The sequence below is a fragment of the Anser cygnoides genome, chromosome 22 (genome assembly GCF_040182565.1).
Source record: "Anser cygnoides isolate HZ-2024a breed goose chromosome 22, Taihu_goose_T2T_genome, whole genome shotgun sequence".
In the NCBI taxonomy this organism is placed as follows: Eukaryota; Metazoa; Chordata; class Aves; order Anseriformes; family Anatidae; genus Anser; species Anser cygnoides.
In genome coordinates this window covers 4730410-4754562 of record NC_089894.1, presented here as the reverse complement: position 1 = coordinate 4754562, position 24153 = coordinate 4730410, and the positions used below count along the sequence as shown (strand labels likewise).

The following is a 24153-nucleotide window of genomic DNA, read 5'->3' as shown; positions in this document are numbered from 1 at the left end:
TAATTTCCTGTTAAAATACCTTCATTTTCCATTCTTGCAATACATAATTAAAACAAGTGACAAACAAAAGTGATGCTGTATTTATTCACCGAAACACATCTGAGAGTTCCCTAATTAGCTACACGATGTTTACAACTCTGAAGGAAGTGGCTGGAAACCACATGCAGAGCTCATTATAGCTGTCAGCATTTTAATGAGTCCCTTGAGGAATGTGGTGCTAAAGTCTCTGTTACTTTGCAGCTCTGGTAAAATCTGGCAAGGTGCCTTGACAAAATGACAGGCAGAAGCAGAAAGAAAAGTTACTTCGACTTTTAATGGAGACCAGTGTGAGATGCAAGACTGGAAATGGAGTTGGACAATGTGTTCCCACTGGAGCTCATCAGAGCAGAAATTCACAGGCTTTGATTATGGACAGAACAGAAAGTCATAGACTTCTCCTGTATTAAACTTCCCTTACAGAAGTCAAACAGCAATCTCCAGGTGTTGGGAAACATGATCCTTTCAGTCAGCAATCCATCCCACACAGAATGTGGAGAGGAAATTCCATGGATCCACCTACGCGAACTCATGTTTCCAAGAGACTGGCAGATGCACAGGTCCTGCTCTCCAGGCCTCCATCATAGTGATCAGCCAAGACACTCTGATGGCAATACATGTGCCTGAGACATTTATCACAAGCCTGCTGACAGGCTCCATCCTAACTCACAGCTCCCTCCCCTCCATCCTGATCCAGGTCATCTCTGGATTCATGTACGGGCTTAAATGTTGCATCTCAGCCCCAGTCCACTGTTATATAAGCCTTTGAACGCCTTCTCTGCTCAGCGCAACCAAACTCATGGGCTTAATGGCTTTTCTTGATGTCCTTGTATCCCACTACTTCTGAGGATGTTCCAAGTAGGGAACTACAATATTCCACCTTATGACTGATGTGACAACATAGTGAACATAGTGTTCTTTATCTCCTGCCCCAGCCCTGGAAGTATTTAAGGTCAGGTTGGATGGGGCTTTGAGCAACCTGGTCTAGTGGAATGTGTCCCTGCCCAGGAGGGGGAGGGGGTGGAATTCGATGATCTTTAAGGTCCCTTCCAACCTAAAACATTCTGTGATTCTATCTTTCTGTGATTCCTCATTACAAAAGAGATGAAACAGACTAAAAAAATGGCTCCTTGGCACTGCCCCTCTACCTCACAATTTCTTCTCCCTGCCACTTGCTGAGTACACTCACACATCACGATCCCCTGATCACCATTGTTTTATCAGCATTTGTTTATTCTTTTGGAGTGAAACCTTAAGTTTACCCTATAACAAAAATAGGATACAGGCTTGTGTGTAGTTTGAGATGCCCTTGAGTTCCCCACCTGGCCAATTCAGAAGAGTTTGGCTTTCTTATAATTTCTACATCATATTTACTGTTGATGCAGCCCAGGATGCACTTGGCCTTCTGGGCTGCAAGTGCACACTGCTGGCTCATGTCAAGCTTTTCATCCACCAGAATCCCCAAGTCCTTTTCTGCACAGCTGCTCTCATTCATTTGCACCAGGTCAATTGGAGACAACATGAGGTGTTCAACCAGTACTTGAAGGTAGTCATTTCCCAATGGCATGTTCACCCACTTCATTAAAGGACTTGATCTCTATAAGTGTAATGAGGCTGGTCTCACTGTGTCAGAATTTGAAAAAAAGCCAACTAGAATTGTCAGTGATGATCAAGGCTGTGACACCATCAGCATAGCCGTTGGTGTCATCTTGTCTGAGGAGCACACCAATACATAGAGGTAGTTTGAAGAAAACTGCCCAGGTTTGGTTGAGAATTGAGAGTTGTGCTGCGGGATCATCTGAAGTCAAGTGCAATTTGGCCTCCTAGGCATCTATAGACCATAAATGAGGTGTATTGTCTCAAACTGCTGCCTGGGTGGTATAAACATGGAGCTATATTATGAGAGGAAGGTGGAGACAGAGTATTCCAATTCCGCAGAGGCGACATACAAGTCAAAAGGAGGTGTGTGAGTCTGAGCTTGTCTACCAATTCTCTCCCTTATTCAGCTGGCCAGAATGTTGGGTTTGAGGCTTCACTATCTCTAACCCAATTAACAGCCTGCCACTAATCTGTGTAAGGACTTGAGACCATCCTCCAAATCTGCAGCCAGTGCTGCAGGCTTGGCTGTGGGACAGGACTGTGGAGGGAGGACTGCTGCCACCTCAGGAGCACACAAGACATCAGCCTGGCTGTACAAGGCCTTTGGCAGCTAATGCTCATTGCACCAGAAGTGAGGACTGAGCTGAAGAGCTGGGCAGTGTGGGGAGGCTTGGCAGCCACTGCTTGGCCAGGAGCAGTCCTGCTGAGGGATTTGCAGCACCGTCCTTGGGGGCAGCGAGTGCTGGGCACGGCCTATACCAGCCTGTGTGCACGGAGCATCCTGCGGCGAGGGATGGCGCTCCCCGCCCCGCTCACCCTTCCCATTCAGGCGCTGTGGGGAACAAGGCGTGGAGGCTGCATTGGCTGCAGAAACGCAGTCTGTATGCAGACGCTTCCTTGCCCACCGCCACTTTCGCTTCCGAGGTGAGACTTGGCGGGAGAGGGGTCCCCAGGGACCCCCACTAGGTGCCGTCGACCGGCGGTGCCCCGCGCCCCTCCTCGCCCCGCAGCCCCCCAGGCTTCCCGACACGCACGGCCCCCAGACCCCCGGCCGCCCGGGAGGAGCTTGGCGTCCCCAACGGCCTCTCCCCGCCCCTGCCCGCCTTCCCCTGCCTGTCCATCCGCCCTTCCGTCCCCCCGCCTCTCTCCACATTGCAGACGCTTCTCCACCTACGTAGCCCTGCATCTTCCTGTCTGCCTGAACATCTCTTGATCTGTCTCTCCATCTCTCGCTCTTCTGTCCCATCCGTTTGCCTCTTGTTTTCTTCTTACTGTCTCTTCCCCTTCCTCTTCTATCTCTTCAGTGCATCTGATTGTCTGTCTGTCCCAGCTGACGACCCTGGCTGTTATTCTGGTGAGTGCCTGCTTGTTTGTTCTACGTTTTGTTACTTGCTCCCTGTTATCTGTTCATTGTCCTTCATCACTGGAAAGAGCTTGCTCCTGTTCAGTCCATCCCCCTGTCCATCACTCAGCCCTACTTCCCCAAGGATGTGCATCCTATTTGCTTTCTTTGTCCACACTGTCAGCGTGATGGTGGGGTGGGGATTTTTCTGATGCTGCTGACCCTGCCACCCCAGAGCAGGAGAAAGTGAGGCAAGTGTATTGTAATCACAGAAACTTATATGGGTGGCTTTGGGATACAGGTGAGGGGTCCTATTCACCTCTAGGCACTTGGGCAGAAGGCAACCAAACTTAACTTCCCTACAAACTCCCCCCAGTGCCTTTCTGGGATTTCCTCTGTCACCATGAAATACCTGACCCTGACTTCTTTTCTCTCTTCGCCATTTCCCCCCACACTGCCTGGCCTTTCAGCCTGCCCTTGCAAGCTACTCCATGAATATACCCTCACAGGTACTATCTCTTGTGCAGCAGCATTCACACAATACTGCCTGTGTTGGGTCTGCACTCATCCCTTCTAAAATGGACCCTTCCACCTGCCCATCCATCCATCCATCCATCCATCCATCCATCCATCCATTGTTCCATCTATTCATCTACTTCAACAAAAATTCTCATGTCTCTCTTTGTCCATCTCTTCATCTGTCTGTCCCAAAATGGATCCCATCTGCCAGCCTGTTCATCCAGACGTGGATTGTTCATCACAATAAAATTACAGACAGCCAGACAGCTACTCTTGCTTTCACACCTTCTTTCCTCTATCTCCTGTTGCTATCCCTCAGTTCTCTTCAAGATTCTCCCATGATGTGGATGGCATGCAGACCTCTTCAATGCAGAGTCATTGCGCAGTCTTTACAAACAGGGATTTCTGAATCCCTGGGTTTGCTCTGGCTGTACCTGGTGGGTTAGGGCCTTCAGCCATGTACATAGAACTGGGGAAATAGCGAGGAATCTTCACCAAATAAAGGCTACCTGGTGGTATCTCCTCTTACAAGAGACCCCTTCCTGTCTACAGGTCTCCAGAGATGTGGCGTCAGAGCTTTGGACTTCTAGAAAAATCCTACATCAGTGGCGGTGAGCTGGGGATCAGACAGCTGAGGGATATTTTGGGGATGCTCCCAAAGGAGGGTAAAGAAAGAGGGAGGATAGGCTGGATCTTCCCAGAGGGAAACAAGGATGGGAATGGTCAAGAGGTCTACAGGATCAGGGTGGGGAAGAGAGTTATGGAGGAAAAAGGAAGCTGAGATGTAGAAGTAGTCACTGTTCTGTGGCAGGCTCACGCTAGACCCTCAACAATGTTAAATGTGATCCATTGATAAAGACTTAGGATCCCTTTTTGCCATTGGGAGGGGAGAATCTGTCCTTGTGTACCATTGATTGGCCACCTAGTTTTAATTTCCTGGGTGGGAACACACTTGAAGCATCTCCAACCCCCTCCTTGTGTCATTCATGTGTGCTGATGGAAAGGTTGCATCTCTCCCAACAGTACCAGGATCCTTTTTGCTGGGGAAGGATCTCCGTATACCCCTGTACCCAGTACCCCTGTGTAGTGCAGTGGTGGATGTTGCTATCCAGGACTATGTGGCTGATGTGGCCTCTGAACTGACCTACCAGAACAAGAGTCGTACCTCCTCAGAAGTCATCTTCGTCTTCCCCCTCGCCCCCCACATGACCATCTACTCTTTCCAGGCCTTAAACGAGGATGCCAAGGTCCAGGCCATGCTGCACGATGAGGTACCAGCATTCAGGGAGGAACGGGGGAACACCAGAGGGGCATGGAATGAGCAGCCCATGGCCTGCCTGGGGATCACCTTTTTGTCCCTCCCCTTTCCATCCAGACGCAGCAGCTGCACAAAGCTACAAAGGGCCAGGAGAACTGGGAGTACCTTCAGCATCAGTCTGAGCATTCAGGCGAGCTGTTTGCCTGCTTCCTGGGTTCCTTGTCCCCTGGCAAGGAGATGGTTGTGACCTTACGCTATGTCCAAGAGCTGCCACGGAAGCCAGATGGAGCAGCCCAGTTTTTGTTGCCAGCCACACTGCATCCTCACTGGAACTACTACAGTGAGTGATCCCGTAAGGAACCTTCCCTCCCAGTCACACAATCTACAAAAGGACCAGAGCCTCCCCATATACTTTACAAACAGACCTAATACAGCCTTTCTTTGTACCCACAAAGAGACACAAATTTTGCCTCCATGCAACCCATGAACAGATCCACTCTTCCTTCCTTGTGTCCCTTAAAATGGATCCACACCTCCCCCACACATTCCACATAAGCAGACACAGGAACCCCTCTGTACACTTTATCAACAATCCCCAGTTGTCCCCATATGTCTTATATATAGATGCCAAATCCCACATGCACTAAAGAGAGAGACTGTTTCTCCCTGCAGCCTGGAATTGTCTCAATAACAAGCCTCACTACAGCCTGCTGCTCACCGCCAGCTTGCAATCACCCCGTGGTGTGGCCAGTGCTGAGGCCAACTGTGCTCTCACTCCTTTGATCTACACTGCCCAGGACTGCAGCACTGCACAGGTATGGCCTCCTGAGGGCCAGGATCCTGGGGATAGTGGGCAAGTGGCATCTTCACTGATGGCCTCCTTAGGGCCAGGATCGTGGGGATAGGGGGCAAGTGGCATCATCACTGAAAAAAAGGAGATGCACTGGGATTGGTGCCTTTGCTCCTGGCCTAATGCTGGGCCTGGGCCTCCTCCTCCTGTGTATGACCAGGCATCCATTCTCTAGGTCTCACTGGCTGAGACCCCTCCAAGAGATGATTTCGAGCTGCTCGTGTATTATGGAGACCCCACTGAAGTCAGTGCTGTGGTGGAGAAGGGAGACCCTGGGGCCCCCGTTGGTGAGTTCATCTGGGGAGGGAACATGGGGGCACCTCTGAGTAACAGGAGTCATTGAGGCACAGGAGGACACTGGGGATTGTGGGGTGAGAGGATTAATTGGACAAAGATAGGAGGCATTCAGATGGGTTAGTGTGTGTCCTAGGATTCCACGATGAGGTGCTGGGGACATTGTGATGAGGTATTAGATGTACCAGGATGGGTATGAGGACCTCTATATTAGGGCTCACTGGGTAACCTGTATTGGAGCCACTGGGCTGGAGTACCGGGGGCAATGTGTTGTGCAGCTTGTGTACATTGCAGTAGGGTAACAAGGCACCAGTGTGGGTTATCAGGAGCTCTGGGATGGTGTAAGCTGAGGGCACAATGGGGATCAGAACCAGGTTGAGGAGAGGGGTCTCTAACAGGGCCTAATTGGGCTTTATCCCCACCCTATACCTCCTCCAGGCTCCCTGCTTGGTGACCCCCTCGTGTTGGTGACTCTGTCACCCAGCATCCCTGATGCAATGCCGGGGCAGTGCCAGTCTGGGGAGTTCATCTTCCTTCTGGACACCACTTTCCTTGAGCATGCACAGGTACCTCCGCTGAGAGGGAACAAAGCCAGGGCAGGTGTTTGAGACACAGACATGGGGGGGGGGGGGGGGGGGGGGGGGGGCAGGAGGAAACAGGACGGGTAGGGGCAATGGTGGGGTCTGAAAGGGTCCTGGAATATCTTGGGTGCCTAGGAGAGGTCAGGACACTGGCTGGGGTCATCCAGAGGAGTCCAGAGGCTTTAGCAAGACCAAGATAAGGGCAAGGGCACCTGTATCCACCACTGGTACCTCCTAAGACCTGCCTGCAGTTTCTTTCCACAGGAATCCTTGCTCTTCCTTCTCAAAAGCCTACCCCTGGGCTGCTACTTCAACATCTACTGCTATGGAGCAACATCTGTGGGCATCTATCCGTGAGCAAGCATGGGGCAGGCTGGGTGTTATGTGTCTGGATTAGGTGCTGGCGAGTAGGGCTGGATGCTGTGGGGCTTGACTGGTTGCTGTGAGGCAGAGGGAGATGCTGGAGGATAGGTCTGGATGTTCTGAAATAGGCAGATTGATATGGGGCAAGGCTGGGTACTGGAGTGCATGGTTGGGTGCTGGATTCTGGGGACAGGATCTTTGTGGCACTATGGGAGAGCATCTCTTGGGGTTCTGTTGAGCAAAATCTTGTAGGAACTATGAGGCAAGGTCTCTTTAAGACCTACTTGCAGAAGATACAGCTATGGGGGTAAGTCTCAGGGAGCACCAGGGCCAGCACAGGGTGATGTGCTCTGTGAACATGTTGTGACTGCTGCAGGCAGAGTGTTGAATATACCCAAGACAACCTGATCAAGGCAATGCAACGGATCCCGTCCACCAGCTCTCGTCTGGGTGATGCTGACATGCTTGGAACTCTCCGCACAATCTACAATACCCCCCAGCCCCACGGACATGCACGCCAGGTCTGGGCACAGGAGCATGGAGGAGTGGTGGGATAGGTGTCCCCGAGGGGAACAGAGTGTGGGGGAAAGGAGCGACACAAGGGGCACGCTGGTCCAAGGTGAACAGAGAATGTGGGGGAATGGAATAAAGTGGGTCTATATCTCAGGGGGGTTCTGTCCCCTGAGAGAATGGTATCTCTCCTTGCGGGTAGTGTCTCTACAGTGTCTCTCTCACCTGGGTCCCTTTCGGGGACCTGCCGTCCCCATTTTGGGGTCTTGTGCAAGGTGCTACCATTCATTCATGTCTCCTGTCTCCCAGCTCTTCATCTTCATGACTGGGCTACCTCCTGACAAGGAAGACATTGCTGCTGAGGTCCGCCGTCATCGCAACAGCCACCGGTAATGGGAACTCTCTGCCCCCAGTCCTTCAGTCATCCCTTGACCCCCTCCCATCACTGATGAGGGCCCCTGTTCACCATTACCTGTCTGAATCCTTGGACCCCTTCAGTGTCCCAGAGACCCTTCCCACCCTGCACAGCTCTGTTCTGTGTCAAGCCTCCACAGGGGAGTCTTTGCTTAATACTCCCACACCCAAGGCACCCATCACAAAGCGAGGAGGGATTTGTACACCCTGATGTGCCCCCAAGCTCTACCCCAGCCCCACCATACTGGTCCCAGCTCTGCCCCAAGCTCCAGCTCTTTCCTGCCACTTCCTGTCTAACCCCAGCTCCAACCCCAATTCCTCACTCCACTCCCTACTCTTCCTCCTGCCCCTTGTTCTGCACCCTAGATTTTCTCCCCTGCCTATAACTCCAGCCTGTGTTCTCCAACTCTTTTCCTGCATCCTTGCATCCATCTCTGGCTCTTATTTCTGACACCTTTCCCTGCTTCCACCATAGGTGTTTCTCCTTCTGCTTCTCTGAGGACAGTGCTGCCCTGGCCATAGCTCTGGCCAGGGATACAAGGGGTGAAGCTACCTACGTCGACTCTGACAAAAAACTGGCAGTTGTGGTAGGAACCCAGGAGCCCTGGTTGGTGCCCTTCTTTCCACAGATACAATACCTTCCAGGTACCCTGACACCTGGACTGCCCACCCATGGTAGCCAAGACCCAGGTGCCCCAAGGAACCCAGACACCCAGGCTTCCCCTAACTCTTCCCCACTGCCCCACCCCATGGAAAACCCAGATGCCTGAACTTCTACCCCCCCTATAGTTCACAGACCTAACTGCTCCCAGGGAAGCCATCTGGCACCCCACACATCCCCATGCCATCCAAGGAACTCAGACAGAAGGGTCATATGCTGAACCCTAATGGTGCTGCCAAACTGTGGTGTCCTGCCATTTCTACCCAGGTTCTGAACTGCTTGAAGCGAGCCCTTAAGCCAGCAGCTGAGGGAGTCTCTCTGAGCTGGACCCTACCCCTTGGCCTGGAGGCTGAGGTGCTGGGAGGCACCCCTCGGTCCATCTTTCAGGGTGAACACATCCATCTCTATGCAAAGATCCGTGGAGAAGCACAGGTGAGAGCTGTGACTATGGTTATTTCCAGTTACTTCCTAATAACCTTACATTAACTACCAGTAATCTCTGAGTAACTTCCCAGTATCTCCCAGCAGCCATCATGTGTTTCCAGTAACCTCCAGTACCTTTCCGGGTGTTCCCAGGATATGAAAGTGGCCACCGGTGTCTTGACCTTGCAGTTCAGCCTGAATGGCCAGAATGTCACTCACACTATCCAGTTCCCACTATGCCCACAGGGAGATGGCCGGTGAGAGCGTGTCCTAAGGAAAGATGCATGCATCACCCTCATTTCTACACATGGACTCCAGCTGAGAAAGGAAACAGATAGCTTGCTTATTCATTCCCACCTTCCACGTACCATCCCAAACTGGGAGAGAACCCAAGTGTCCAAGCATGCTTTCCTTCCCTGCTTTGAACCCACAGGGATAGGACCCATGAAACTGGACCTCATTTCACTGCAGACAGGGGACCTATGCATCCACATCTTCCCTCTACCCATTCTCACCCCTGAAGGGAGAGAACCCGGGTGTCCAGGACCAATCTCTGTCCACCTTTCTCCAGCATGGAGAAAAGCCAGGTAGTTGGGCCTTACCCCACTCTGTCCCCAGGCTGGCTGGTCATCGTCTGGCTGCAAGATGCTTGCTCAGGATGTTGTTGGCAGAGGCTGTGAGTGGGTCAGGGGATGAACCAAGGCAACGTGCAGTTGAGATCAGCCTGACTTCAGGGATCATCTGCCCCTTCACCAGCTATGTGGGGGTTCGCACATCTCAGCGGGTTACCTGGTACCAAGGTAAGGAAAGATGCTTGGGGGAAAGATCTGGAGGGGTGTCTCCATGGGATGTTCTCATTCCACAGGAGCCAGAACCCCAGCCACAGGGCACCCCCAGTCTCAAGGGGTAGGCCCCATCACCACCAGATGTTCCTTTCCCATGGGCTTAATTCAGTCTCTTTCCCTGTTTGCCCTCAAAGGGCCCCTGGCACTGCTGCCACGCCACCAGTCACTGGTCGCCTGCCAGATCCTTCAGCTACGTGGCTCCATTCGCGGTTCTTCTTGCTTTCCTAAGAGCATCGCGATCCCACCTGGATGGCTGACTGCAGTACAGGAGTCATGGCTTGCCATCCAGCATCTAACCCATGACATTGCTGCCTTGGCTCAGAATGGGGCTCACTCAAAAGGTATGGGATCTTGACCCAGACAGGAGATTTAGGGATTAATTAAATGTCCTGCAGGAGAGTTATATTGTCACTCTCCATGTTTGCTCTTGGTCTGAAAACTAATGAATTTTGCATTTAACCTTTCCCCTAACCATGCTTAAAGCTGAAAGTCCTTCAGCAATTATGGGACCCAGGTCAGGGACACCCAGAGACAGGTCAGGACCAGTGCTGCATCATGAATGCACATTTGGATGAGATGTTCTAAGGACATCAAGAGAGGGTTTGGGGACATGGCTGGGTAGGAAAGCTAGGAGAATAAGGATGGGGATTAGGGACGTCCAGAAAGTCCCTAAGGATTAGGGAAATCCAGAAAGGGTTGATGATAGGACTACTTTGGGGATTTGCAGGGAGGTCCTCAGCCTGCAGGTAATTGCCCAAAGAACACAGACAATGTTCTGGGCATTTTCTCAGAGCACAGGGGAGTAGAGAGGGGCCAGCTTTCCTGTGATTCCTCAAACCCTCCAGTTCACATTTTTTCCCACAGCACCTAAACCACCGCCACCATCTATTTCTTCTCTTGAGTATGTGGATCCCAAATTTGTTTTGTCTTCTCAAATTTTGGGGCCATGGGTCAGTAATGCCATTGATGAGTGTCAGGAGCTGGTCGCACTGCAGAATGTAGATGGCTCTTGGACCCTCAGCTCAAGCTTAGCTTCTGCACTGCAAGTCGATGAGGCTGAAATCAAGGGAAAGATGCCTGGTGAGGTAAGGGGAGAATCCTTTGTGGTGGCAGGGTGTAGACTTGGGGCAGTGGAAACCCCTTGGCTGGTGGCAACCCTGGCATCCCAGAGCACCCAGAGGTGAGTGAAGGGATCAGAAACCAGAAGTCACAAAGGAAGAGGTGCTCAACAATGTCAGCGGGTCTGAGTCATTGTTCTTCTACAGGTCACAGAGCCAAGCATCTGGGCCACAGTGCTGGCTGTGACCTGGCTGCAGAAGCAAAGCAGGTATTATCAAGACCCATGCGAGTTGCTGGAGGCCAAGGCTGTGACCTGGCTGTGCAGCCGAGCTGGTGAGTCTTGTTTTCCAGATCTCCACAGAATGGCTTCCTCCCTGCTCTCTCCAGTGAGGCCTACCTTAATCTCTTCAGGACCACTATTTCCTGGGAGTCCTGTGTCCCCTTTCTTCTTTCTGTCTGTGGACCTTTCTTCCTGCCTTGCTCCCACGGTGCCCCTATCTCTCCCTCATTGCAGCGTCCCAGCTAGACAAGTGTCTGGAGGCAGCCAACACCCTCCTCGAGAGCAGCGTGGAGCTGAGTGTTTTTAGGCTCTGAGCTCAACACATGCCTTGTGCTGCAGACCATCAGCATCCGTGGAATAAAACAGGGCCACAAAATACAGCTTAAATTTACCTGCCATGCTGGGATCCCACTGCTGCTCTCAGTTGGGGTTTTACATAACAGATGAACCCTCACTGCTTTTGAGATATCTTCTACTAGGTGAGCTGCATTTGTACCATGCTGAACTCCTGAACAGTTCACAGCCTCCGGCATGTTTAGTTTGGGTGGGAGTGAGAGTGGGAGATAGCCTCTCCTAATTGTGCCTGTCATCAACATCTCCAGACACGGTCCATCGTAGCCTAACAGAAACATGTTAGAGTGTGGGTGAATCACCATTTTGAGTAGCCTATCCATCCCAGGATTTCTGTGGACCACCTAGGTGTTTTCCTTCATCTTCATTTCCCTCTAAAGTCTTTACAGTCTTGGGGAGGGAATCATCAGGGTTATTATTATGCTCATCTGCAATGTTGGGAAAACCCTAGGAAGGGGCCCAGTCAGAGGCTTATGTTTCTCAGTGTCCTTGTGTCAACTCGGACAGAGTAGATTTTCTTCATAGTAGCTGGTATGGTGTTGTGTTTTGGATTTAGGATGAGAATAATGTTGATAAAACAACAATGCTTTAGTCGTCATGGAGCAGTGCTTATATTAAGTCAAGGACTTTTCAGCTTCCCACTCTAGCCTGCCATTGAGGAGGCTAGGGGTGCACAAGAAACTGGGCTGGGAGTGGACAGAATCAGGATAGCTGACGCAAACAGCCAAAGGGATATTCCATACCATATGATGTCACGCTGAATAATAAATATGGGATGGCTGGCCAGAGTGAGGGCTGGGGCCGCTGCTTGGGGATGGGATGGGCATCAGTCAGAAGTCAGCAGGTGGTGAGTGATGCATTGTGCATCACTTGCTTTCCATATCCTCTTATCATTGTTATTTATATTTGTTATTATTATTTTTACTACTATTACAATTACTATTACTATTCCTTCATTTTCTGTCCTATTAAACTGTCTTTATGTCAACCCCCAAGCTTTTATCTTTTTTTTCCCCAATTCTATCCCACATCCTACTGTGTGTGTGTTTTTTGGAAGGGATCCCGTTCCTCGTACGTCTTCCCCTCCAGGCCTTTCACCATCTTCGTAGCCCTCCTCTGTACACTCTCCAACAGTTTCATGTCCTTTTTATACTGTGGTGCCCAGCACTGCGCACAGTACTCGAGGTGAGGCCGCACCAGCGCAGAGTAGAGCGGGACAATCACCTCCCTTGACCTACTAGCGATGCCGTGCTTGATGCACCCCAGGACACGGTTGGCCCTCCTGGCCGCCAGGGCACACTGCTGGCTCATATTCAACTTGCTGTCTACCACGACCCCCAGATCCCTCCCTTCTAGGCTGCTCTCCAGCGTCTCATCGCCCAGTCTGTATGTGCAGCCAGGATTTCCCCGTCCCAGGTGCAGGACCCGGCACTTGCTCTTATTGGATGGGGGGAGGAGGGTGGTGAGCGAACATCTGTGTGGTCCTTAGCTCCCCGCTGGGTTAAACCACAACACTCAAGACATGGACTTTCCCTGGGCAGGCAGTCAGGCACATTCTGGGTATTTACCACAAGCATGCGCTAGGTGATGCTCCTTCCCCACTTAACCATCCCCACTCAGCCGCGTACTGGCAATACTGAACATATAGCCCCAAACCTACAGGACAAAACAGCCGATAAATGCAGTGCCAATTCTTCTACTGGTACGAAAAAGGACATCTGCTATGATATGACATCACTTGGGGAGCATTTTTTCTGTTAGTGGAAAGTGTGAAGCATTAGCTAGTGAAGAAAGAAACTTGGACTATATGAAGAACATGCTTAATGATCTTTAACAGCTTACATAAACCATGGCATATAGATATGATAATCACAGCAACAGCAAATACATTTAGGTCAGTTATGCTTGTTGAAATCTGTCAGCATGTGACTACAGTATAACTGTGCTATGATTAACTCTGATAACTGGCAGTGAATACCTATCAAAAATGTAGCTGCACACAATCATAGTTACTGATAGCAGTGTAGTGTTGTTTATCATGTCCTCCTTAACATATTTGCACTGAAAAGCACTGAAAACATCAGGTAACCCTACTGAAGCAGAGTCTTACACCTTCCAAATACCTTTGCAGTCAGCACCTTCAGACACCTTCCTTAGCAGCTGCGGTTTTTAAGCAACACCTTCACGTCATCTTCCCAGAGATGCTGTGTAACTTCAGCTTGAAGTGACTGCTAATCCCTCCTTTCATGTAGTCCTTTCAACAGACTGGGCAATCAGATGAATCCTCCCAACTGGACCAAGGACAGGGAATCCTTTCTATTGACCTTTCCACCTGAAAGATACAAATATTCACTCTGCTCCTGATGATTTAGCTGTTCACTCTCCTGGGGAACATGGTTATCATTTCCACAACCATTTGACTACCAGTTCCACACTTCAAAAGTATTTCTTCTTCAGCAACTTGCCCTTCTTTAATATTCTATTCACCTTGGTGAATTCCTCAAAAATCTATGTCAGTCTTATATTGGAAATGAAGATGAGCTGGCTGCTCATGAATCTCAACCTTCTTCTTCATCCAGATTCTGCAGCTGGGACAGGGAAACCCTGGATATTCATACAAACTGGGGGATGGGAGACTGGAGAGCAGCCCCATGGAAAGTTATCTGGAGGCTTTGGTTGATAGTAAGTTGAATATGAGTTATCAGTGTGCCCTGACATCCAAAAGGGCCGATCATATCCTGGGGTGCATCAAGGACAGCATTACTAGCCGGTCAAGAGAAGTGATTGTCCTGCTCTGCTCTGGTGCAGCCTCACCTTCAGGACTGTGTGCAGCTTTGCGTGCCACAATATAAGGACATAAAAAAGACGTCCCTCCTACCCTAACAAATAATCCAGTTTCTGTCCATGTAGATCATTCTATTTCTCTGTGCTTTCTGCAACACTACCTAGAAAAGAAAGTTAATAGATTGTGGTGGTTTTACTCAGATGCGCAGCCAAGCTTCACCACAACCGCTTTCTCACTCCCCCTCCTCAAAGGGAAAGGGGGAGAAAATATGATGCAAAGGGCTCATAGGCTGAGATAAGGATGGGGAGATTCCTCAACAATTATTTTGATGGGCAAAACCAGACTCAGAGTAGGGAGATTAGTAAAATTTATTGCCTGTTACTAGGAGAAGTGAGAAACAAAGGAAAGAAACCAGAAACACCTTCCCCTCATCCGCCCTCTTCCAATTCCTCCCCTCGATCAGTGCAGGGGAATGGGGGAATGGGGGTTGCGGTCAGTCTATAGCACTTCATCTCCGCCACTCCTTCACAGTCACTCTCTTCCCCTGCTCCAACGTGGGGTTCCTCCCATGGGATGCCGTCCTTCCCAAACTGATCCTGTGTGGGCTTCCCACAGGCAGCAGCTCTTCAAGAACTGCTCCAGATATGGGTCTGTACCACAGGGGCCATCCGTCAGGAGCAAACTGCTCCAACCTGGGTCCCCCACAGGCAGTAGCTCCTGCCAGGTCACCTGCTCCTGCATGGGCTTCTCTCCACGGGCTACAGATCTGGCCTACAGTCTGCTCTGGTGGGGGCTCTCCATGGGCTGCAGCTTCCTTCAGGTCAGATCCACCTGCTCCACCATGGGCTCCTCCATGGGGTGCAGCATACCATGGGCTTCAGGGGGACAACCTCCTTTACCATAGTCCTTTCCACAGGCTGCAGGGGAACTTCTTCTCTGGCTCCTGGATCACCTCCTACCCCCTCCTTCATTGACCTTGGTACCTGCAGGGCTGTTTCTCACTCCTCACTCTCCCAGATGCTGTTGTACAGCAGTTTTATTATTTTTATTTTTTTTTTTGTCTTTTCTTAAATCTGCTCTCACAGAGGTGCAAACAACATTGCTTATTGGCTCAACTCTGGCCAGTGGTGGGCCCCTTATCTAACATGGGGCAGCTTCTGGATTCTTCTCACAGAAGCCACCCCTGCAGCCCTTCGCTACCAAAACCTTGCCACGTAAACCCACTACACAGAGTTATTAGAGAGTGTCGAAAGGAGGGCAACAAATTTGTTTTACAGTCTAGAGGGGAAGACATATGAGGAGTGGCTGAGCTCACTTAGTTTGTTCAGCCTAGAGAAGAGGAGTCTGAGGGGAGGCCTCATGGCAGCCTGCAGCTTCCTCATGAGGGGAGCAGAGAGGCAGGAGGTGATCTCTGTTCTCTGGGGACAGTGGCAGGACCCACGGGAATGGCATGGAGCTGTGACAGGGAAGGTTCAGACTGGGTATGAGGAAAAGGTTCTTCATTGAGAAGGTAGTCAGGCACTGAAACAGGCTCCCCAAGGAAGTGGTCATGACACCAAGCCTGCCAGAGTTCAAGAAGTGTTCGGACAATGTTGTCAGAATTATGGTTTGATTTTTGTGTGGTCCTGTGTGGAGCCAGGAGGTGGACTCAAAGATTCTTGTGGGTCCCTTCCAATTCAGGATATTCTGTGAGTATATGATCTTCCTGGACATCCTTCAGCTGCCTTCATGCAACTTCAATTGATGTATTTTAATTGTTAGTGGTCACTTGCAACCTGTTGCACTACACTGACAATTTGAATGGCTGATCATCCTCCACATTCCTCTTTAACTGAATGATGACATATCAATCTGCACTCAGCCCCACCATCATGTAAACCAAGCTAAACTTCTGTTCCCAAGAGGCACAGCATTTCGTCTACAACATGGTATATTTTTGGGCAGAGATCAGCCCACGTATGCATCAATCATCTTGCGTTGAAAATAAATAAATAAATATGTATATGTACACACACTAAGGAATTATTGACCACTGTCACAGGAGTGTCTGGATGACAGATAAATTAGGCCTGTTTCAAACTTTAAAACAAAGCATAACTTGGTTCATGTTCATTAATAAAACAGGGAGACAATGGTTAGTTTTTAATCATTATCATTCAATATTCAATTATCACCACATATGAAGGCCTTAACAAAGTTATTCTATACCTGTTAGAGTATGACACAACCAAAGCTGCTCCCTGGAATTGAGCAAAGTTACTGCTGCTCAGATGACACTGATAATAACTTCTATCCACCATCTGTGGAGAAATTCCTGGAAGAAGCTTTCAAGGGGACATTTTTTCCTCAATAGACAGACTCCTGATGCAATCTACACATTTTTTAAAAGGAAGGTAGGAAGAAATCCATGGATTGATCATGTTATTATTCCAAAGACATTTGATATTTTTTTCTTCCTGAAGAGGTTTTTAGGTGTGCTCCTTATCACTCTTTCCCAAGGATATTTCTGGTTTTGATGTGTTTTTTTTTTTTTTTTCTTGTGTGTTTGGCTAGGATAGAGTTAATTTTCCTCATAGTGGCTGGTATGGTGCTGCGCTTTGGACTTAGGATGAGAATAATGTTGATAACATGCTGATGGTTTAATTGTTGCAGAACAGTGTTTTGTACACGTTATAAGTAGTAGTAGTATTATCATTATTATTTTCCTTTCTTTTCTGTCCTAATAAACCATCTCACACATCACACAACACACAACTCAACACACAAGCATTCATTTTAATTTAGTTTTTTTAATTCTCTCCCCCATCCCATGGGGTGTGGTGCTGTGTGGTGCTTAGCTGTTAGCTGGGTTAAACCACAACCGTCCTTTTGGTGCTTCACTGTCCTTCTTCACTGTCCAGAAGGTGCCATGGTCCTTCTGCATGACTTGTGAGGCAAAGTGCTTAATGACAACTAGTTTCAGCCACAAAGAATAATTATCCTTTACAGCTAAAGGAGGAAACGGCCTGTAGTATCCTTACTGCACAGAAGTGTAAGGCCTATGCTGCTTCCTACTGACGTCTCTCAAAGTTTCAGAGAGAAACACTATTATGACTCCGACCTTAAGGGAACCTTGTAAAAATGCATTTAGACATTGTGGTACCCAGCACTGGGGTGTGCAAAAGTGTCATTGCCTGAAACTAAAGTTCACAATGCTAAGATATGTCTGCCCCTATTTTGATTATAAACCGCATAAATTCCCAATGAATGGTATATATGTAAACTGAAAAGCTAAGGTCAAATGAAGCACAATGCAGGTAATGGAAATCCTACACAAATTTTTATTTAATTTAGATGTTGACAGCATTCCAGATCCCTCCTTACTTCTGTATTTTATTGATACGCAGTGCCATGGGACGGCCTGTTAAATCTACTATTTCAATTTTAATGTGTTCACCTGGGGAGCACAAGACAACTAATCCCATTCTTGTTTTATTGTGGTCATTTGGGAAGCTTTCTCTAGCATGTTCATGGGCAGGTCTACTGGGTACAGTTAGCTGAAATCATTAAGCTGTTCCGTCCAACTCTTCCTTTTGATCCAAGGAATAAAAATAAAGACATTATCTACTGTACTTACTATATGCATTAATGATGCTTAGAGAGAGACTCCATCTCTTGCCTTCCTCTATATCATACCACTTTTATTCCACCTATTCATTCATCCGCCTAGTAAGTCTGATGCTTCATTTTCTGTTGTGTACTGTATTATATTATAGATCACAAGGAAATCATTCCAGTGTTCTAATTTCAAATCCACCAGACAGCCATACTAGCAGTTGCCATGCCTACATCATGGTGTCTAACCTGCATCCATCACTCCTAAATTTCCTTAAAATATTTAAATATAGGCAGTAGAGACCAGGGTGCAATTCATGTCTCCCTGAACACTAAAAATACATTAGATAAACCTCTCCTAACACATTAATTCATAGTCTCACCATTTCTATAGTTTGCTTTAGCCATCTCCATCAGGACAGGCAGGTGAAACAATATTAGATGTGAAGAATTTCTTCTTGCATGATGTTTCCCCCTATCATCATGTACACCCATTGTCACAAATGTTAGTCTAGCTAAGCAGCTACAGGAAAGACAATGGTTGCACAATTACCATTTTTTAGTTCAGATGATAACCAAAAATGTTACCATATACATTTTAAAACTCTGCTACATGCACTCCTGAAACTCTCTGTTATTTGGTATCTTACTTTCCTGCTCCAGTGTCCATTCAAGCACCATTTGCAGGCAGTGCGTACACAGTATCAGAGAGAGTAAAGCATCTTTTGGGAGATTTGTATCTGTAAAATGAAGTTGAGTAGTTTATATACTGAAAAATGGAAAAATAACAGTACAAGCTGGGGACTGACTGACTAAGGAGAAGCCCTCCAGAAAATGACGAGGGAGCCCTGACTCAAAAAAAAAAGTTCTGGGAACAGACAAATAGAGGAAAAGCCTTAGAAATGGTTGCTTTAAAGAATGGTTCAAAATAGAGGCACACTATAGCTTTGTTTGAAAGGTTGCCTTTTTGCTGAATCAAAGTCAGCCTTTTTAAACTCAGCCTGTCACACAGAGCTTGCACAGACTTTGTGCAGACGTGGCTTATGGAGCAATGAAATGATGCACCTGAATGACTGCTTGGGAGGTGGGAGGCAGTAACTTCAGATTGCAGCATGGGAGCAGACAGCTTGGAGCTATAAACCTTTGAACTGCTCCAGTTTGCTTCCAAAGCTATTGCATGTTTTTCTAAAAGGGGATGTACTGAGCATTGTGAGTTTATGTGCCAAGGTTTTGTCAGTGATGTGAAGGTGCAAGGGTGGCCTCTGTGAGAAGAGAACAAGGCTGTCCCTGTTGGGGACACAGACATTTCCATCTGGCTCCAAAGCAAACCAACTGCTAAGCATAGGTAAGCCCATAAGCAATGTTGTTGGCGCCTCTGTGACAAAATATTTAATAAAGGGTAAAAAATGCTGTGCAGCAGCTGTGTGAGAGAAGTGAGAAAAATGTGAGTGAAACAACTCTGCAGACACTCAGGTCAGTGAAGAAGAGGGGAGAGGAGGTGCCCTAGGTGATGTAACAGTGATTCCCCTGCAGCCCATGGAGAGGACCATGATCATAGAATCCTAGAATCCTAGAATGGCTTGGGTTGGAAGGGACCATAAAGATCATCTAACTCCAACTCCCTGCTATGGGCAGGGATGCCACCCACAAGCTCAGGCTGGCCAAGGCCCCATCCAGCCTGACCTTCAACACATCCAGGGATGGGGCAGGTTGCCCCCCTGCACCTCATGGAGCGGTTCATGAAGAACTGCATCCTGTGGGAGGTACCCCACACTGGAGCAGATGAAAAGTGTGAGGAAGAAGGGGCAGAGAGGGAGCTGTTATGGACTGACCGCAATCCCCATTCCCACCCCTCCTCCATCACTTGTCAGGGATGGATCAGGACTGAAGGAGTGAAGCAGAACCTGCAAAGAAGAGGGGTGCGGGATTGTACATGAGATGTTCTAGTTCTGTCTTTGTTTCTTACCAGCCTACGCTATTTTTAATCAGCAATAAATAAGAGTAATCTTCCCCAAATCAGGTCTGTCTTGCCTGTTGCAGTAATTGGTAAGCCTTCTCTCTCTCTTTACTGCAGCCTCCAAGATTACTTATGCCTGTGCACAGTGCACAGTGAAAGGACAAGAGGTGCAGGTTACGGCTTAAACAAGGAAACCTCCACTGGACAGAAGGAAATTGCACTTCACAATGAAAATGGTGAAGCACGGGTAGTGCCCAGAGAAGCTGTGGGATCCCCATACTTGCAGATATCCAAGCTTATGTAGATAAAGTCATGACCAGCCTTGTCCATCTTGGAAGTCAGCTTGCTTTTAGCAGGAGACTGGACCTCCAGGGGTGCTTTCCAACCATGTTTTCTCTATGGTACGACTATGTTCTTGCTGCTCTTTAAACTTTCGCAAGTGTTTTCCCAGAAGGTATTTGGCAGATTTTGATACCAAATTGGTCCCTGAGGTTTGACTCAGTGAGGAAGTACAACAATGTAAAATACTGACAGCATTATAAGAAGGAGCTCAGAAGAGGAAATTTATTTGCTGAAAGTCAGACTACATAGAGGAGAAACATCAGAATTAGACTTCTTTTTGAAGTGTCCTGGGTTGCTGTGGATATATTGGTAACTCTTTGAAGCATTTCTTAGAGCTTTGGTGTGATTGTTCTGGAGACAGGGAAAGATGAAAGGGATAATGGCTTGGAAAACTGACTGGCGTAGTATTTAAACTCAAGAAAAATCTTGAAGTTGTTACTGAGGGAGTCTCTTGTTTTAAGGGGCCAAGCTCAGCTTCCAGATAATGTCTGTCCATCTGTGGTATTAAAAAAGGATGTCCTATACTTTATGTGATTTGGGGGGAGGAGGTGTTCCATTTGCATGGTTGTTTGGTTTTCTTTTTGGTTGGTTGGTTGTTTTTTTTTGTGCGTGGTTTGTTGCTTATTTTTTGCTTTTTGTTTGTTTTTGAGAAAAAAAACATGAGCTGCTGGTAATAAATGCCTGTGTTTTGCTAACACTAAGTGAACTAAGGGGGAAAGAATTCATGGGAGTAGTGTGATAAGGATAGTCATAGTGTCCTAGCTCAGATTTACCCTTTTGTTGAATATTTTGTAAGTTGCACTTGAAGAGGGAAAATGAGATGGCGAGTTTGGTATGGGCTATGAGTTGTCTAAGATGTGCTTGCTTTCCATAGTGCATTAGACACAGTGCATTGGACAAAGTACCTGACTGAGTTTAGGGTAGGATGGTGTAGTGTGGAGGGATACTTAGAGACAGGTGCCACGAAGAAGAAAGCATGACCATCAGCATCAGAGTTGATCTACTGAAGCTATAGTGCTGAGGTTAAATGAAAAGTAAACAGAATTTCTTCCCATACTTTCCCCCTTCTCTTTCTTTTACTTTTGCTTAGTGTGGTATCCATCCATTACTTGATGCATTTTCCCTTTGCTCGGTGGTAACCAGCTCTACAAACTTGTCTTTGTAGCACTGCTACCCATCTATCCAGCCTTTTCTTTGTAAAGTCTCTTTCCTCTCTCTTTTTCTTTATATCTCCTTTTAATTGCAGCAAGTTTGTTTTCTGCAATACTAATTTATCCATCACTAGTGTGTCTAATCTGCTTCAGTGTCTGTCTGCATTTGATGGAGGATAAATACTGTCATTACCATTCAGAGATTCATAGTCCTAAGGTCCAAAACAGTTCCTGCACATGTATCCCTCCCAACTGTCCTAAGAGGGGACCCCTATGCGTTGTTTGAACTGGAATGAGGACTCAGTATTACAAACGGAGCTTGGGACTCTATTTACCTGAACAAGATTGTTTAAATGTAGTTACTGCAGCTGCTCCAGTCTCTCCCAGGGGGTTACTTACTGGTATCTCCCTTATATGTTAACAAAACCATATTCACTTGTGTTCTGTTGTTTTCCACTAGTTCTCAAAATGGGTCTTTTCTTGTTCTGATAGCAATGAAGATTCAATGAACCACACAACAGTAGTGGAATTTGTCCTCTTGGGGCTGACCAACAGCCGCCATTTGGAGATCATCCTCTTTCTGATTCTTGTGATTGCCTACTTCTTGATCCTGTTTGGAAACATTACTGTCATCAGCATCACACTTGTGGACCGTTTACTTCAGACTCCAATGTACTTCTTCCTCAGGAATTTTGCCATTTTGGAAATCACTTTCACCTCCACATTCATTCCTAGCACCCTCTACAGCCTTCTGACAGAGAGGAAAATAATTTCCCTGCCCGGTTGTTTTCTTCAGATGCTGCTTTTCTTTTACTTGGGTACCTGCACATTTTTCCACGTGGCAACAATGTCCTTTGATAGGTATGTTGCCATCTGCCGCCCCTTACATTACACAGCTATTATGAACAACAGATTTTGCTTCCAACTGGTCCTGGCTTGCTGGGCAGTGAGTTTTCTCCTGATGCTTTCTCCTGCCATTATGATTGTCCAGTTGCCTTTCTGTGGTCCCAATGTCATGAACCACTTTTACTGTGATGCTTCACAGTTGTTGCAGCTGTCCTGCACAGACACATGGTTCATTGAAGGACTGTTCTTTATCCTATCGATTATCATTGTGCCAGGTACCTTAACAATAACTGTCATTTCATATGGCTGCATTATTATCACCATCTTGCATATGCCATCTTCCTCAGGAAGGAAGAAAACATTTTCCACTTGCTCAGCTCACCTTATGGTGGTGACTGTATTTTACAGCACGTCTATTTATAGGTATAACCGCACAGCGCAACGGGGTGGGCAGGGCTCTGACAAAGTTCTTTCTTTCTTCTTCTCCGTGGTGACTCAAATGCTTAACCCATACATCTACTCACTCAGGAACAACCAAGTCAAACAAGCGTTGAAGGAGAGCATGTCAAAGGCATTTTCTAGCTCCCTGAGGCACCCATGAGAGCTGGTGTAGACCCTCCAAGTGACTGAATTGTTGCCCAGATGCATCAGCATTGTGTAACTGAATTAAAGACTCTGAATTCAAATGGTTTATGCTTTATGCATGTTACATAGTACCTTTTTCTATTAGAAACCCAGACATTCCAACACAGAAAGGGTCTTTCAGCCCTCCAGCACCTGCACTTGGTTTTGCCTGTGTGTTCTTTCCACTCGGTTCTAGTGGGTTAGCCTTGGCTAACAACCAAATTCCCACCCAGCTGCCCAGTGTAGGGCAGAAGAATTTCTTCCTTATATCTAACCTAAACCTACCCTCTTTTGCTTTAAAGCCACTACCCCTTGTTCTTTCACTACACTCCCTGATAAAGAGATCATAACAATGTGTAATAATCACTGTGATGTAACATATAGACAAGTTAATATAGTGTGTTGTTTGTATGTTGTTTTTTTTTTGGTGGTGGTGGTGGTGGTGGAGATGGTGCTTTTTTTTTATTTATTTGTTTTTGAGATATTCTTCCTGTTTGAATCTTCTAATACAGCTAGGTTAGAAGGTAGATTTATGTTTGCCCTAACAAGAGCTGAATCCTTTTGGACTGCTAACATCAGTAACTTTCTGCTTTAAAGCTTGTTTGCTGTCTTTACATTTCCTAGTCAGTGGATTTGGTTATCTTTACTGACTTTGATATCTCTTCTTTTTCTTTGTATATAACTTTAGATCTTCTTTCTTTGTGTATAACTTCTATGGATGAGGATCAGGGGGATGGCCAATAGGGCGGACATCCTGTTGGGGGTCTGTTATAGACTGCCAAACAAGGATGAAGAGACAGATGAGGTGTTGTATAAGCAGCTGGCAGAAGTCACACAATCACCAGCACTTGTTCTCATGGGGTACTTTAACTTCACGGACATGTGCTGGAAATACAATACAGCCCTGAGGAAGCAGTCTGGAAGGTTCCTGGAGTGTGTGGAAGATAGCTTCCTGACTCAGCTGGTTAGTGAGGCTAACAGAGGGGTTGCCCAGCTAGACCTGCTGTTCACAGAGAAGGACTTCTCTAGACAGACCGCTTATCTTCGGGGTACTCAGCCTCTTGACCTGGAAGTCTGGGACGAGGAGCAGAAGAACCACCACACCCCCAGTTCAGTTGGTAACTGTTACAAAATCACACAGAATCACAGAATTGTAGGAGTTGGAAGGGACCTCAAGAGATCAGGTCCATCCCCCCTGCATAAGCAGGTTCCCTAGAGCAGGTTGTCCAGATGGGCCTTGAATATCTCCAGAGATGGAGACTCCACAACCTCCCTGGGCAGCCTGTTCCAGTGCTCTGTCACCCTCACCGTGAAGAAGCTCTTTCACATCTTGGTGCGGAACTTCCTGTGATCTATTTTGTGGCCATTGCCCCTTGTCCTACCCTCAAAAACCACTGAAAACAGGTTGGCCAAATCCCTCTGTCTCCCACACTTAAGATATTTGTGAACATTAATAAGATCCCCTCTCC

The 24153-nt window shown here is 47.7% G+C and overlaps 2 protein-coding genes across 6 annotated transcripts; both read left to right on the top strand.

Annotated features, from left to right (window-relative positions):
- Positions 1-2764: 2764 nt before the first annotated feature.
- On the top strand, positions 2765-12368 carry LOC106046001 (von Willebrand factor A domain-containing protein 5A-like). Of its 5 annotated transcripts, none has more exons than XR_010826270.1 (18): positions 2765-2989; positions 4049-4107; positions 4520-4767; positions 4872-5094; positions 5427-5569; positions 5780-5891; positions 6337-6464; positions 6744-6832; positions 7219-7363; positions 7662-7741; positions 8242-8353; positions 8695-8859; positions 8956-9107; positions 9469-9650; positions 9830-10036; positions 10560-10875; positions 10961-11087; positions 11269-12368. XR_010826270.1 is itself a non-coding variant. In XM_066981697.1 (18 exons), the coding sequence occupies exons 3-18, from the start codon at positions 4753-4755 to the stop codon at positions 11346-11348; spliced, it is 2181 nt and encodes a 726-aa protein (XP_066837798.1). In that variant the 5' UTR covers positions 2766-2989; positions 4049-4107; positions 4723-4752; the 3' UTR covers positions 11349-12368. The 5 variants fall into 5 exon arrangements, 4 of the variants coding, with proteins under 4 accessions (XP_066837797.1, XP_066837798.1, XP_066837795.1 ...); XM_066981697.1 differs by having other exon boundaries at positions 2766-2989; positions 4723-4767; positions 10560-10780; XM_066981694.1 differs by having other exon boundaries at positions 2767-2989; positions 10560-10780.
- Positions 12369-21719: 9351 nt separating this feature from the next.
- LOC106045965 (olfactory receptor 6E1-like) lies at positions 21720-22889 on the top strand. The gene has a single exon (XM_013196762.3). It carries the CDS (start codon positions 21720-21722, stop codon positions 22659-22661), a length of 942 nt encoding a protein of 313 aa, XP_013052216.3. The 3' UTR covers positions 22662-22889.
- Positions 22890-24153: the final 1264 nt, after the last annotated feature.